The sequence below is a fragment of the Pavona decussata genome, unplaced genomic scaffold (assembly GCF_977016875.1).
Source record: "Pavona decussata unplaced genomic scaffold, jaPavDecu1.1 SCAFFOLD_662, whole genome shotgun sequence".
In the NCBI taxonomy this organism is placed as follows: Eukaryota; Metazoa; Cnidaria; class Anthozoa; order Scleractinia; family Agariciidae; genus Pavona; species Pavona decussata.
Window position 1 is genome coordinate 66297 of NW_028145883.1, and position 10927 is coordinate 77223.

Genomic DNA, 10927 nt, shown 5'->3' on the forward strand with positions numbered 1-10927 from the left:
ATCGAGAAAAATTGCAGAGCAGTTTCAAAAAGTAACGACCTCGCTAGAACACCAAACTATCAATAAACGCTGTTTTGTACTGAACACAAAGAAGACAATCAAGTTCGCTGTTAAGAATTGTAATTGTTAATGCAAAAACGTTTACTGCTTAAATTTCTGTTTATGAACTGGCAAATTACAGTTCAGCAAAAACGTTTGATATATTTTTCGCTAGACTTTTGGATTGTCCCGTTTTCTAAGGCTCAGAACTTACCAGCAGCACATGTATTTCCTTAGATTGGTTCTCGCAATCGTTAAAATAGATCTCGACTCGTCTTGAAGAAATGAAGAAAACCACCTGAGAATATCGATCTCGCACTGAAGTGTCTCGAGAAATTTTAGCTTTCTGTCAGACAAAAAAGAGACGGAGTACAAAGCAATTATTCTCAAAAGCATCAGAGCCGCTTGAAAAACCGTTTAGTTTTAATAAAAGATTCAGAGTTCTTGCAAGCAACAAGGCACTAGATGCGTTTGTCAAACCGGCCAGTGAGGAAAGATCGTAAAATTGCTTGCGTAGTAAACAAAGAAACACTCACCCGAGAAAATTCGTTAAAAAGCTTTTCCAGTCTCTCCAGCTCGGCCCGGCTGACAACAAATCCTTCGCAGCTTCAAAACACTGTTTGGTTTTAGCTTTTGAGGCTAGAAATTTGTGGACAATTTTCCATGAGCGATTGGCGCACTAGACGAATACTAAATGGAAAACGCTCTAACGAACTCATAACGAACTAAAAAATATTGAAACTTGGCTACGATGTAACAAATTATCGGTGAGTGTAAAGAAAACGACTTATCTAATTTTCAAACCTTGGCAGAAGAAATGTAACCACTACTTTTCCTTCTTCCTTGGTGGCCAACTTTTAACACAAACCAACGATACTAAATTTCTCGGGGTATATATTGAGAAGCACCTTACTTGGAAAGATCACATCACCTATTTATGTAAACAAATCTCTAAATCAATTGGAATGTTATTCAGGTCCCGCTTCTATCTATCCTCAAAAACTAAACTTACTTTGTACTACTCGCTAATTTATCCTTATATTACCTATTGTAACACTACTTGGTCGTCTACATACATAACTAACTTAAATAGAATTTATTGTTTGCAAAAACGGGCTGTTAGAGCTATTACCAATTCAGACTATAGAGCACATTCTGCTCCTTTATTCTCCAAATTAAAAATTTTAGATATTTATCAAATCGATACGTTTCAAATAGCGAAATTTATGTACCGTTATCATAACAACCTTTTGTCTCCTTTGTTTTTCAACTTGTTTTTTACAGTCAAATTCATGGCTATAGCACCAGAACTGCCAACAACTTTCGCGTGCATCATTGCCGAACTAATCTGAAAAAAATCACAATTCTTTACCAAGGCCCAAAGATCTGGAATTCCCTTCCTGTTGCAATCACTTCTCTGACAAGTTTTCCCAACTTTAAGAATAATCTGCTAGAGTTTTTAATAAAAAAAATCACACTGAATTGGCAAGGCCACACACTTATTGCAAAAACTAGAAGTTTCTAGAGGTCACCTCACCATACATTAACCACTCAATGAATTGTAAATATATTAGCGAAAAGGCAAAAAAAAACGCTAAAGACTAACTTTATAAATACTTATCATTGACATGTTTTGTCACATTTTAGCGTTCATGACATTCTTACCGATTTAAAATGTTTGTAATATAAAGCGTTTTCATTCATGTGACTACTGGTCATATTGGTTTACTGAAACAAAAAAATTATTTGCATAAAAATAAAGTTCAATTCCCAGAGGTTTAGTTTGGGACACCAACATGGCCGTTGTGACGTCATGTGAAAACACTCTATACATATTTATGCTAAGTTTTGTATTTTTACTCGGACTTAAAAAAGACCTCGGAGAGGTCGAAACGTCGTGACTTTTTATCGTTAACTTTTATCACAAAATCTAATAACAAATTACTTAGCAATAACTACGAGGTAGTTAATTCATGTTTCTGATATTTTCAATTCATTTGCGATCTATTTCCGACCCTTATAGAGTTCTCCAGAGATGCGCAAGGAGTTTTACGAGAAGCGTGGTATAACGTAAATTACGACTCCAAGAAAGCACCAACAATACGCGAAAATCCCGCGTTTGATTCGCCAGCTCAAAGCCAGATTATTCTGCGAGATTTTGATGCACCAATCAATGTGGGAGAGAAGTACGTCCAACGATTAACAAGCTACTTACAGGTAACAAGTGCTTTAATTTTACCCGTTTGAATGTAGAAAAGTTTCACAAAAACTGCGGTTTACGTTATTTATTTAATTGTTACCTTCTCGCTTGCATCAGGGCTTGCTTTGTTAAAAGATGCTTAAGTCATTTCAGTATTGAGCTGCTTTTGCATTGGAGTGTTCTTGTGAATGTCGTGGAGCAAAGAGAAGGCTACCGCTTTTAGCTTTCTAGTGAAGAAACATGTTCAATGCATTGTTCTTCCGTTACAAGTTACTGTACTTATTTGATGAATCTGTTTGCCTTTGTTTGATTTTGAGTTTTTAACACGATTCCTTAATTTACTTACAGTACACAATATAGTACATAATCGGCGCGGGGAATCCTGTAATAGAATTAGTCAATCACACTGTGTGTTATAATAATATGCTACAAAATTTAATAAGTATAACGTAAAAACTGTCTGTATGCCAATCACACACTCTTGGTTATTTCATGTTTTACTATAATGTGATAGGTTGCTGAGAGCGGTAATTACACATTCTATTTGTCGTGTGATGACGCATGTGAGCTGTGGAAACATGACATTGTTGAGAAAGGCATTGAAGAGGAGAAAAAGAAGGCAGAGGAAAATGCAGCGAAACAACCAATCATCAGCCTCAAGAGATTGACTGGGCGTTATGAGTGGGACAGGTGAGAAGAAGAGTAAGGCTTGGTAGGGTTAAATCAATCTTGGATATATGGATAACATAAAATGAGAGTTAAAGGTGGTTGTGTGTGAAAAAAAATTTACATTTGTAAAACTTAATTTTTCGTGTATGGTATTTGTTAAGTTTTTTCTTAACAACGTTTTAGATAACAGGTTTTCTCTTCTCGTTTGCACGTGTGCGACCAAGTTTTTCATCTCTTCCTTGACAATTATAATAGCAAGTTTGATAGTTCATAGTTCACAGGTGCAAATTAATTCAACATGTCAAAGATAACTCAGCACGGAACTAAAATTTCCATTTAACAAATAAAACAACGCAAGACAACAGAAATTGTAGTCCATAAATATAACATTGTCAACAAGAACTCTGCTATGCATTTTTCTTAGTAGTATTAAGATCATCGAAACAAGGTGTTTTTGTTGTCGTTGTTGCCGTTGTTGTTGTTGCGTAGCTGGCGGTTTTTGTTGGTGCCTGGGAAAACCGGGCCAAAATGAGTGGCGCGGCTGTTTGCCACTTGTTTAGGCCCTTGTGCCCGGCTTTCAACAAAAACCGCCAGCTACACAGGCTATTGTTGTTACAGCTTTGTTTATTTCTTGAGGTGAAATGGTACACAAGCATTTATTTTGAATTGAGATCACAACCATCTGACATTGCACTGCTGAAAATGTTTTTACCATTTGCTCCTAAAATCGTTTCCAAGCAACTTTTTTCCGATAAAGAGGTCAACATAACACCCTGCCTTTCAGGGCGTATTTCCAACTGAATTGGAAAAAAATTATGTTGCTTAATTGTGCACTTTGGTATGCGTAATAGATAATTTATACACTGTTTCAAAACTCCTACAGGTACAATGAACAGATTTCGCCACCGATTTTTCTAGACAAGTGTCGCCTTTATCGCCTGAAGACTTTTATGAGGGAAGAAACGAGCATTGACCACATATCCCTGGGCATCCGCACATCGACTTTTGAATATGAACGCCCTATTCCTGGAAAGAGACTGTTTTGGACACAACCAGGTAACGTCGATGTGAACTGAAAGAAATGACACACACTCGATCCTATCACCTTTCAATGGTAACAGTGGGCGATGGGGGTCCGAACTCTATACTTAGGTCGCTGCGTCTTGTGGAAAGTCCGATAGGTGACTAAGCTCCATGACTCCCCGAAAGTTCACTTGTGCACCACTCCCACAGCGTAGAAAAGATATCATGACCTAGAATGGTGCTGCAAATGAGGTTACGTCAAATTGTATTCCATCCAAATGCCACTGCTGCCTTTTTGCTGTTGGATGACTGGTCTTCATTAAGTTCATTCGCGTTAACACCGGGATTTATAGCGGATGAAACTGTTCAAACCAACCTCTTATAGACTGCCATAAGTCTCTTTCTTTTCCTAGCGCGCTTTGGATTGATCTGAAAGATACGATCCATCGACTCATTACAGAGAAAACTTCGAATTCTTTCACCAACTTAGGTTAACCCTTTCTTCCCTCGTCGAGTTAAATAGGACCGGTCGGTTAACAGCAGAAAAGCAGCAATAACACTTGCTAACACAACATTACGTAACCGATAAGTCCATTTGTACCATTACTCCCCCTTTATTCTATAAGCCCGTGTGTTTCCTCTGGTTATCCCTGTGGAGAGGACAGATATGTCATCTGGAGCCGTTTGGTTGTAAAATAACACACCCCAACCGGTCATCCAATACTTAAGGGGTATCCCCCCTCCCCCCACCCCCTTTCCCTGGCCTTCATTGCGCAGGTCAAACTGTTATTCCTGTCTGTAATCATGCTTTGTGTCGAAAATCGTGATCTTTTCAACAGTCATGGATAACTCAACACTTTTGATTTGTCTACAGGAACACGAAGATTGGAGGTAACACTTCAGAATAACCAAACTTTGCTATCTGCGTTCGTTGGTTCAAATCTCCGAATATCAGGTTGGTCCCACAAGTCGTGTTTTGAATGTTGTGTTGATCCAGGACAGTGCATGGATCGCACGGATACTGATACTTGTACAATACGGTGTGAGCACCTTTCTATATTTAAGAATAAATATATGGCATAACCATCTAACTTTTACTTTTGTTGTTGTTATGGGTCCAAACTTAACCAGCAGTACAGGTCGGTTCCGTGAATGCTTTTGTGCCGGTACAATATAATTTTTACAGCATAACCTAATTCAAGCTTCCAGCTTCAAATCTAACCGTGTACAATGTATAAATAAATTTTACTTTACTTTTATTTCAGCATGAAAATTTTAGTTGTCGAAACAATTCTTTCTTTTGTTGTTTAACAGGTTTTTATCAGTTTTGTTGTGACGGAGTCTACTGCCCGGATTGTCCAATGGAACTGAATATCTCAACTCTTGAACAGAACGTTTCAGTGAATTCTGCGCTCAACTTGTCCTGTGTGAACACATCATTTACGGCCACGTTTGAAACCAACAAACAACCTAGGAATTTTGCAGTAAAGGTAAGCTGAGTCAGGCAGTTTTAGACATCACTAACAATATCTCATTGATTGGAAAGTGAATTTTCAGTGGACTGCATTTTAAGCTTCGTCTGCGTCTGGGCTGGTGCGCTTTTGATTTTCAAAAGCCATTGATACGTTGTCCGTACGTTATTGTGGTTTTGCGTCTCGTCGACTAGAAAACGTTTTCGTTTTTGAAAACGTATAAATGCATTATTGCGTTTTCGCATTTCTTTTACTGGAAAAAGCTCTCTGTTTTGAAAAGGCATAAACCTTTGCTGCGTTTCGGCATTTCATCCACTCAAACGCGTTTTCGTTTTGGCAACGCATATTAAGGTTTTTCCACTTCGTTCAATGGAAACCATTTTAGTTTCTTATAGCTGTGAAATGCATATATGATACAGCGCTGTCAAAATTTCATCCACAGGTATGCAAAATGCATTCCAAATGCATATACTCGTCAACATTGTCTATTTGAAAACGTAGATGTGTCTGAGTGGATTGCGTTTTCGAGTTACGCCAGACGTTTAGGAATAAGATTAGAGGAGAAAGAAGAAATCTTTTTCTTTAACATTGCAGCCATAAGTATTAAAACATGAAGTAACTTCTTCGAAACATGACGTGTTGATACAGCTTTTAATTGCTTAACGATCAATCTGTCCACCGAGTGCTCACCAGCGGAAACGATCGAACAAAAAACTCATGAAACCAGATGAACAGCTGGACGACCGAGTGGACAGTTGTTTTGTTTGCAGCCATAAGTGTTTAAAAGGATCGATTTTCAGATATTTTAATGGAAACTTAAAACAATATTACATTTCGTTTCGCAAAAACGAGGTGGCTTTACTGAGTTCTTTATATGTTTTTATGTTAAGTAAATAATGATAATCTTAAGCACGTATTTCAGTGAGCTCATGCACCAATTTAGACAACCTTTCCCGGTTTTTAAGGATGTCTGGCTTTTATTCAGATTTAGGTTTCCCTGACATGATTTCATCCCAGTCCGGATAATACAACTCTTTCATTCTCCGAGCGTGCTCCTCAAGATTCTTTGCTTTAGACTTGGTGACCTCAGCAATAGGGCATTCTCAGTATTCCCAAGTCGCGCCCACGATAAAGCCAAACAGAGCAGCGTCAGCTAGACAAGGCTTATCGCCAAACAGGAATTTCTTGTCCCCCAAAATTCTCGACACTGCTAGCAGGTCTGGTTCAGCTATTGCATACATCTCTTCTTCCGTGTGTCGCCCGATGCCATGCAACCATAAATAATTTCTTGTCTTTCTCTGACCTTTGTAAAGAACCAGATAATTCAGTGGTTTAAAGTGCACGTTGCACTAACACAAATGACACCTTCACCAGCTTGCCCACAGGTATTTAAAACCTTCCCAAACAACCTTAATGAATGCATCTATTAGTGTAATCAAATAATTTATAACTTCAGCGTGATCATTTATAATTTTAGGATGATCAAGTACATTTGAATCACGAGGTTTTCGTGTCTAAATAAGGTGATGATGGTGATAATGGTGGCGATCACGATTGAGAGATTTTACCAAATACAAGGCCACAATGGTGTATGTCACTGCAAATAGGGAACAGTTTTCTTTATAGATACTGTCTCTCAAACATTTTTTTTTTTTTCGTCTGTTTTCGTTGTTGTTGTTGCTGTTGCTGTTTTGTTCGGTTTTACCGTTTTGGATTAAAATTGACTATATCTTTTAACACCGTTTTTCACCAAATAGGATTATGGACTTCAGGGAACTAGCAAAAATCACCTTTTCTCTGACATGAAGTCCACACTCCCAACCGAAATTACGCCCTGTATACGTTGCCTCTTTTTTACCATTTATTCCTTTAATTTTTACACGGAAGGCAATGCCAGTGTTCGTGTTAAGGCATTTTTTTTTTTTGTTGTTGTGTGACATACTCTAAAGAGCGAATTTTCTTTGAATATATTTATTTGTATTGTCAGAAGGAAGTTCCGAAATTGCTTACGTTGCTACTCAAACTTGAACAAAATGAAAGTGTCGAAGAAACTTACATGTGAACTACAGTAAACTGAAACTCTGAATCGGCAGGGTAGCCATCCATTGGGATCATCAGAAGATTCCAAAATTATTCACGGAAAACCACCTAGACAATTTCACTGTGACTATAAATGAAGAATTTTTTGGCTATGAAGCCACAAAATTCGCTTCACCCATGGGTATTTTTTTTGCACGACATAACTTTGCCAACGTTTTTTGTTACGATTTGATCGTCTTTCTATATTTATCACCACACAGAACGTTCTCGACATCGCTGATTCTAGCCGGTTAATGCGGGACGATTGTCACACGGCAGATAAATAATATGAAGCCAGTAAAACGTCTTACGGGTGACGAGTCTCAGTTACTTGGTGATTTAAGTATCCCACCAGTGTTACGAAAGCTGGTCATGGATTCGATGCTCGTCCTTCACACGTTCGATTACGTTCGTGACGTTACGTTTGTTACAGCTTCTCATTTCATTATTGTAATTACGGAATGACTATCGTGACCACTGGGAAATAAGGAATAACTGGCTTCATGCAACCCTGTTCTTCCCTCCTTTTCTTTAACTTCGGCAACATGACTATAATATTTCGGCGAATTCCTTTTATGGCACGCAGTAATTTACATGTAACTGACGAATTCGCTATTCACTAATTCCTTGAACCTGTGGAAAGCGTCCAGCAATGGAGCTTTGATAAGTCAACAAAATCAAAGGAGAAAGGATAATAACAAAATACAATACTGCATGTACAGACTAAAATCAATTTCACCTACCAGTACGTAATTTCCTCCAACATGATTAGGATACCGTGACAAATGGCTCTTTCTGTGACGCTCAAATGCAACTTGAAATTCTTTCTCCAGAAACCGAATACAAAAATTCGAATCGGCGATTTCTTGCCCGTTGAACTCAATCCATGGCATTTTCCCCTTCTTGGAAAGCTTCGCCGAGCTGTAGTCATTTTCGCACGGGATTTTTGCCATACGAAGAAACATGGAGCGAGCTGATGTAGAACGACTGTGCCAGGCTCGGTAGATCCTTGGCCCTTTCTCCTTTGCAATTTCGTTGCTATGAGGTAAATGACTTTAAATAACAGAGCAGCAATGCCAAAATAGGCAACTATCTCATTCAGCATGGTCGGCCTTAACTGGGTGTTGTGAAGCTACCATAGGCAATGGACAGCTATCTCCGTATCCTGAGTGTGAGTACTAAGTTGGGGTTAACAATGGCAGTCGATAATGTACCCCCAAGAACGCGGAACTATTAATTGGTAACAACAGGGACATGAATATTACCACCCTCTCGTAGAGGATGTTTAAACATCAGTGAGACGACTAAATAACAAATCTGGGCTTAAAAGCGATGGTTTAGATATGTTCCAATAGTGCAATTTTTTAAGATTCGATTCATCATCTTGATCTGTATGGTTCAATAAAAACTGAGTAAAAATCACCATTTGTCGTGTAACATTTATTTCAAACTTTATTGAACACGTAGTCCAAAAGACTCTTAAAAATCTGCTCAAGTGGAACAAATCTCAAATACCGCAATAAGCCAGTGTAGTTTGATTGAGCGACAAATTAAAGCCTTTCATTGTTAAAACAACAATATAAAAAGCAAAGTACGTAACGAGCACTGAAGACTAAAGTTGTATGTTGAATGCTATCATGTCTTTTTGGCTAAAAACGAAGTCAAAGGGAGCCTTTGCCGTCGCTCAAGAAGCTTATTTAATTCAATCGACATGTTTCAGATGTTAGTTCCCTTTACACACAATTCAGTCAGTTCAAGGCCCTACCTGGAAGGCCCTGAGGTAAAAAGTCACGCAATCTATCAGTAAATATTAGCGGAGCTCCACGCGCGCCGAAAGGCGCGCGAGCGGAGCCCCATAGCTAGGAGATTTTGGTAAACCCATCAGTGCTAGAAATTTTGGTTTGGTTATGACGTCACTTGTCCGACCGACCGTACATCGTACGTACGTACGCTCCTCCATGTAGGCCAATGTGAAATGAGACACTCAAACCTTTTGCTGCGGCCTGTTTTTTTACTGCGGGAAGTTGCATCACCAACTGCGTTTTAGAAAAAAAATAATAATAAGGATAATTTTGACAAGAAAGTCAATTCTTGTGTCCATCAGAGGGAGAAAGAGCAATTCGATTAGCGGCGGGAGAAACAAATTGGCTGGCATATCATCAGAATCTTGCAGTGAAATTATTTTACTCGATACGGCGAGACGAAACGTTGGATTTTTCCTCTTGAAGTGAAACGTTTTGCTCACTTAACGTTGTAAAAGGAACTAAAACAATTGGCAATGGAATGAAAGGACTGATTATTCTTAGAAGAGGTGAGTATATTCATGTGATTTTGTTGACAAAACTTTGCTGGATTGCTATCGTGCAAGATCTTGTTTTCTTGCAGGTTGACACGCCGTTTAATTTTAAACTGAAGCTTATTATTGCTATAAACTTAAGAGCAGTCTTTTGAGCTCATTTTTTTTTTGCGGTCCATGTTCATTATTTCCCTTGGAGTTTTGTTTTCTAATCTACTCCAAATTTTACCTTCCAACAGCGGGAGAAAGAGTAAGACGACTCTCGGCGGGAATATAAATGAATGTGGTACTGATCATAAACAGCAGGCGCCGTGAGTCTTGAAGGGGCGACCCGGGACGGTGGAAAGACAGAAAATCACCCCAAATCCTAAAACACGGAACGGGTAAGAATTAAGTTTAGGGTTATAGTTTATTTGGGGTGATTTTTCACCGTTCCGTCTTTTAGGATTTGGGGTGATTTTCCACCATTCCAGCGATCCAGCTCGTTCTGGCTTCAAGGGAACGTTTTACTCCGACCGGCGCTACGAAACATTGGATTTTTTCCTCTTGATGTGGAACGTTTTGCTTACTTAACGTTGTAAAACGAACGAAAACATCAGCAATGAAATGAAAGGACTGGTTATTCTCAGTAAGGTAGGTAAGTACATGTATATTCATGTGATTTTGTAGACAAAACTTTGCTTGTTTGCTGTCTTGCGATACAAGTCTTATTGATTTCTTGCAGTGCTGACAAGCAGTTCAAATACTGCTAACTTCAGAGTAGATTTTCGTTTCATCTTCATTATTTCCCTTGGCTTTTTATTTTCTAATCTGGTCCAATTTTGCCTTCCAACAGCAGGAAAAAGAGCAAAGTGACTAGCGGCTGAAAAGGACTCTTTTAGAGGCGGCATATCATAAACAGCGGCCGAATCTTGAACAGAAATCATTTTACTCTAATCCGACGCGACAAAACGTTGGATTCTTCCATTTGAAGTGACACTTTTTACTCACTTAACGTTGTAAAACGAACGAGAAAATCAGCAATGGAATAACAGGACGGGCTATTCTCCAAAGAGGCGAGTAAAATATTATTTATGTGGTTTTGTTGACAAAACTTTGCTGACTTTTGCAAGATGAGCTTATTGTTTTTCTTGCAGTGTTGACACTGCA

General features: G+C 38.6%; 1 protein-coding gene and 1 pseudogene across 1 annotated transcript in view; one reads left to right on the forward strand and one right to left on the reverse strand.

Moving 5' to 3' along the window:
* Positions 1-5430, forward strand: part of LOC146449065 (uncharacterized) — a 60543-nt gene extending 55113 nt beyond the window's left edge. Inside the window, exons 17-21 of the mRNA XM_085102032.1 lie at positions 2063-2256; positions 2754-2929; positions 3792-3964; positions 4806-4886; positions 5246-5430. Coding sequence (XP_084958158.1) covers positions 2063-2256; positions 2754-2929; positions 3792-3964; positions 4806-4886; positions 5246-5430 — 809 coding nt within the window. The remainder of the gene's footprint in view (positions 1-2062; positions 2257-2753; positions 2930-3791; positions 3965-4805; positions 4887-5245) is intronic.
* A 713-nt stretch (positions 5431-6143) lies between these two features.
* On the reverse strand, positions 6144-8447 carry LOC146449070 (failed axon connections homolog; annotated as a pseudogene).
* Between the last annotated feature and the right edge of the window lie 2480 nt (positions 8448-10927).